The 4,599-nt window shown below is 34.1% G+C and overlaps 1 protein-coding gene across 1 annotated transcript; it reads left to right on the top strand.

Moving 5' to 3' along the window:
* The first annotated feature begins 748 nt into the window (after window positions 1-748).
* LOC120186854 (peroxisomal membrane protein 13-like) lies at window positions 749-3,077 on the top strand. Its single transcript, XM_039190689.1, has 5 exons — window positions 749-884; window positions 1,199-1,797; window positions 2,342-2,434; window positions 2,556-2,803; window positions 2,946-3,077. The coding sequence occupies exons 2-5, from the start codon at window positions 1,729-1,731 to the stop codon at window positions 2,950-2,952; spliced, it is 417 nt and encodes a 138-aa protein (XP_039046620.1). The 5' UTR covers window positions 749-884; window positions 1,199-1,728; the 3' UTR covers window positions 2,953-3,077.
* Window positions 3,078-4,599: the final 1,522 nt, after the last annotated feature.

Here is a 4,599-nt window from a genome sequence, read left to right as displayed (position 1 = left end):
TTAACTTGCTAAAATTCAAGTAAATTTATATTCGTATTCTTTTTGTTTTCAAAGGAAATTTATGTTTATTTTCGAAGGACATTTTCTCAAGCGTTCTATTTATTATTGAATTGTGCAAACACATTTCTAGTGAGTTATTTTTTGAGTTTGTAAATTTATAATTTTCTCTTTGAAAGAATGACTAAAAAATTTAGGGTATAATTCTTGAGGGAGTTTGTGAGATTGCACCTTATCTTCAAAGGTAGATATAAATTAGTCAATTTATAAAAAAGTACTATTGTGGATAACTAAGGTAGTAGATGTAAAATTTTTTTAGAAGTTGAACCACTCTAAAGTTCTTATGTTTAATCTTTTTTAATTTTTCTCTAAGCTTCCACCAAAATTTTTAATTGTCATTCAACATAAATCCTAAAATGTCACTCTCTATCAATTAGTAAATCCAAATGTTCAAAAAAAAAATTTAGGACTAGTTTAGAATGAAAGTCATACTTTAGGGATGAAATTGAAACGTTCAAAAGTTTACAGATTAATTTAGAATGATAATTATAATTTAAGAATATAATTTGAATAATTAAAAATTTAAAGACCAATTTAAAATAAAAGTCATACTTTGAGAACATATAATACAATTAACTCTAAAATAAAATATTAATATCAAAATACTTAAAAATTAAAATTAAAATAACTATTAAATTAAGTATTAAAAATTTTTTTTAACATTATGTCTTAAATTTTTGAACGCAAAACGTGATAACCCAAAAGAAGAAAGACTGAAGCACGAAAGCGGTTTCGCTTAGCTTGACTGAGGAGAAGCCTGTAGATAACGCCGTCCTCAGAATCATTCATCGACGCAAAAGCGATGGCTTCCAATTCCCATCAACCAGGTCCGTTTTTTCTTTTAATTTGTTAGGGTTTATTATCATGTTTTCACTGATTGATCGATCCAATACAGAATTGTAGGTTTTTAGTTAATCCTGCTTAATTGGTGGTTTGTTTGAGGAAGTTAAGAATCAATCAAGTATTCGTTCCCAAATTTGTGCATTTTTGTGGATTTTGTTTTTTTTGGTGGATTGTTTATGATATAATTAGGTCAAAGAATTAAAAAGATAATTATTGGATTTGGAGTTTAAAAATTAAACATTTTAAATCGATTTCTTTTTTGTTTATTTCGGTTGTTATTGATATTCTGTAACTACAGCTACCGGTGGTTCTCCTAATTCGTGGGAACAAGCTGGGAGGTTGACTGCTTCTGCACCCTTTAAGCCACCATCAGCTGGCAGCACCAGTGACGTGGTTGAGGCGTCTGGAACAGCAGGACGAGGTGAAATTGTTTCAACTGCTGATAGAACTGCAGCTGTGTTTTGAAATGCCGTTGGCCGGCCTTTACCTAACAGGCACTGGGAGCAACAGACTTATCGTAGCACTTATGGAGGTAGAGGTTCAATTTTCTGTCATAGTTCAGAAGGTTGCATATTATGGAGAAGCCCCTGTTGCAGGTTCAGGTTTAAACTACAATTCAGGGTATGGTTCGGGAATGTATGGTTCAACGTATGGACATGGTGGATTAGGGTCTTATGGTGGTGGATTATATAACAATGGCATGTATAGAGAAGGTTATGGTGGTCTTTATGGGAACTCTGGAATGAACGGTGGTGTAACATATGGTGGTGGTCTTGGTGGTTTTGGGGGGTTCAATGGGTGGATATCGTATGGGGGGCATGGGACCGTATGGTGAGCAAGATCCAAATAATCCCTTGGTGCTCCATCATCCACACCAGGCTTTTCGATTTCCGTGTGGTAATTCCTTTCTTATCTTGTAATTGATTTAAATTTTTATCTGATTAAATGTAGACATTATCACGAATGTCCAATCCTAGTTATAGTGGTAACCCACTCCCTTGTTATTGTTGTGGTTTTGAGGAAAAAATGGGCTAGATAATTTTCATTTTGTGCAAGTCCATGAAATTGCTTTTTTCATATTAGTTGATAATTAAAAGCAGATTTTCATCTCCCAATTTGTCCTTTGCTCTATTCTCACGCTTAAAGTATGTGTTGGAGGAAAGATAATAATCGTATTTCATGTTTTTACTGCCCATTTATATGTTCCAAAAAAAATACTGTCCATTTACTGATGTACTAAAATACTAAATGTGGAGGTAAAGATATTGCTTTTACTGTTTTATGGGGTTTGGGGTTTGTTTGTCAGGGTTGCAGGTTGCTTAGGAAGTGGGGTCAGTTGCATGATTTAGTTTTAGGAGTTTATTCCTTTGTGTGTTTTTCAGTTCCGAGTCGTGTTCTTTCACTTTGTTATATTGATAAATGCTTGATTCACTGATTGCAGATGCAAGGTGGTGTTAACTTTTTTGGCCGGATATACATTCTGATAGATCAGAATACACAAGCATTCCATATGTTTATGTCTGCTCTTCTTCAGGTGCCTGCTTTCTTTATGTTTTTTCTCCTTATATGTTCAAATTTGACATGAATAAGTAATAGCGGAATCTTTAAACTATGGTTGATATGAGATTCGTAACATGTAGACTAATTATTTGCAGCTTTTCGATCGCACCGGAGTATTGTACGGGGAATTAGCTAGATTTGTGTTAAGATTGCTTGGTATCAAGATAAAACCCCGCAAGATCAATCAATCAGGACCTGGTGGATTCCCAGGACCGCATAACCCTCATGGGAATCAAAACCATATTGAGGCTGCAAAGGCTGCGCCAAGCGCTGCATGGGACAACGTATGGGGTGAAAAGGGTAGCTCTTACTTCAATCATCGATTTCCATCCAATGATTGCAGGTAAATTAACCCAAAATTGTTCAAAAGGCTTATCGGAGTACGGATTGAGATAAATACAACATCTTGCACCTGTTTGATTCACGCAGCTTGGTGAAGGGTAGGTTCATCTGAATAAATGTTTGTGGTGGTATTTTTTCTGCAGGGTTTGAGTGCACCAAGTAGTCCCATGGTGTTAGAAAGGTAAAGGAAATTATGATTATTGATGCTAAGGAAAATATGATGCTCGAATGTAGAGTCACAGTGATTTAATTTGCGAAATGAATTAGTAATTAATGTTACGCCAGTCTTGATATTTTAATAAAATTGAGAATAAGAAATAAGATTGTAGATGTGTATTTGAATTTCAGGTTTATGGAACCTTTATCTCTTTGCTATATATGATTTTAAATTTTCTTTTCATAAAGCTTGAGAATTATATTACATGCCCATTCATGATATGTTTCTTCAAATCAGATTAAATTTTTAATTAAATATAATTTTTATACTAATGTATGATTTTGATTACTGTAATAAATTTATTTTTTTAAATCAATTGAAGTTATTCTTTTTGAAAGTTAAAGAGTTAAATTTAGATTATTGTAATAAAAAATACAAATTATATTTATGAAATGAATTGAAACATGATACAGTATATGGATTGTAGTTAAATCATTGCGAGTTACATAAGGTTGATTATAATTAAATCATTGCAAGTTATAAGGAATGGAACAATTTCTACAAAATGTATGATATATATTTTTTTATTAAATTGAGGTTATTATAAGGTAGTATATATTTTAAAAATTTTAAACTATTTGATTAAACGTTCAAACATTTTTGCAAAGGTTGATGTTCGAATGTGGTACATCTAGGAACAAATTATCAAGATAGTTTGGTTCTTGCAAAATATATGGATATGTATTGAAGTATTAGCTGTGAGCTGGCAAAGAATATGGTTGTGGTGAGTTGGCAAAATGACATTGGGTCCAGTTTGTTGTGAAAGTTGTTAACCCTCTCATGTTTATTATGATGTATTAAAAGGCCTATATATATTTGCATTGTATTCAGTGAAATCATCAATGAAGAATATAATCCTCCTTTATAATTTATAGTTTCATCTTTATGTATTTGTAAAACTTTCGACGTGGTATCAATATCTCTATATCCTGGGTTTCTCGTTTTCGTTTTTGTTTTTGTATAACCTTTTTCTTTTGTCTCCGATGACTCCTTCGAGTTCGTTCGGTGATGTTGTTGTGTTCTCTGGTGGCTTGTCTGCTTTGTCCTCTAAGACATTCACCAATAAAAAGATCAGCGTCCTTCTCGATGAACTCAACTTTTTGCTACAAAAGCAATAGATCCTGTTGCGGTGCGAAGGCACCGTTTGGAAAAGCTTTTAACCGGTGAAGCTTAGTCACCACCACAGACGGTGGTTCTTGACTCTGACCAGATGTGTGAGAATGAAAGAGTTTGAGGTTTTCAAGGCCCAAAATAGTACCTTAGCATCTTGGTTGCTTTCCACTGTGAGTCCTCATCTCCTGCCTCAGTTCGTCGGCGCCGAAACTATTGCAGATATCTGGCGGACTGTCAATTCCTTCCTTGCAAGCAAATCGACCTCCTCCTTTATGAATCTCCATTAACGTCTGAAGACTGTTAAGAAAGGTTACCTAAGCATGAGGGCTTATATTTCTCTGGTTAAAGAGATCTGCGATGGTCTTGCTTCTTGTGGGAGTCCGGTGTCAGAATTTGAGCGCGTTGTCACCATCTTGAGTGGTTTACCGAACGAGTATCGTTCTTTACTGACTGTTACCACATCCAGT

This window comes from Hibiscus syriacus, unplaced genomic scaffold (genome assembly GCF_006381635.1).
Source record: "Hibiscus syriacus cultivar Baekdansim isolate YM2019G1 unplaced genomic scaffold, ASM638163v2 tig00004035_pilon, whole genome shotgun sequence".
In the NCBI taxonomy this organism is placed as follows: Eukaryota; Viridiplantae; Streptophyta; class Magnoliopsida; order Malvales; family Malvaceae; genus Hibiscus; species Hibiscus syriacus.
The sequence above is the reverse complement of the archived record's forward strand: the minus strand, read 5'-3'. Positions and strand labels throughout refer to the sequence as shown.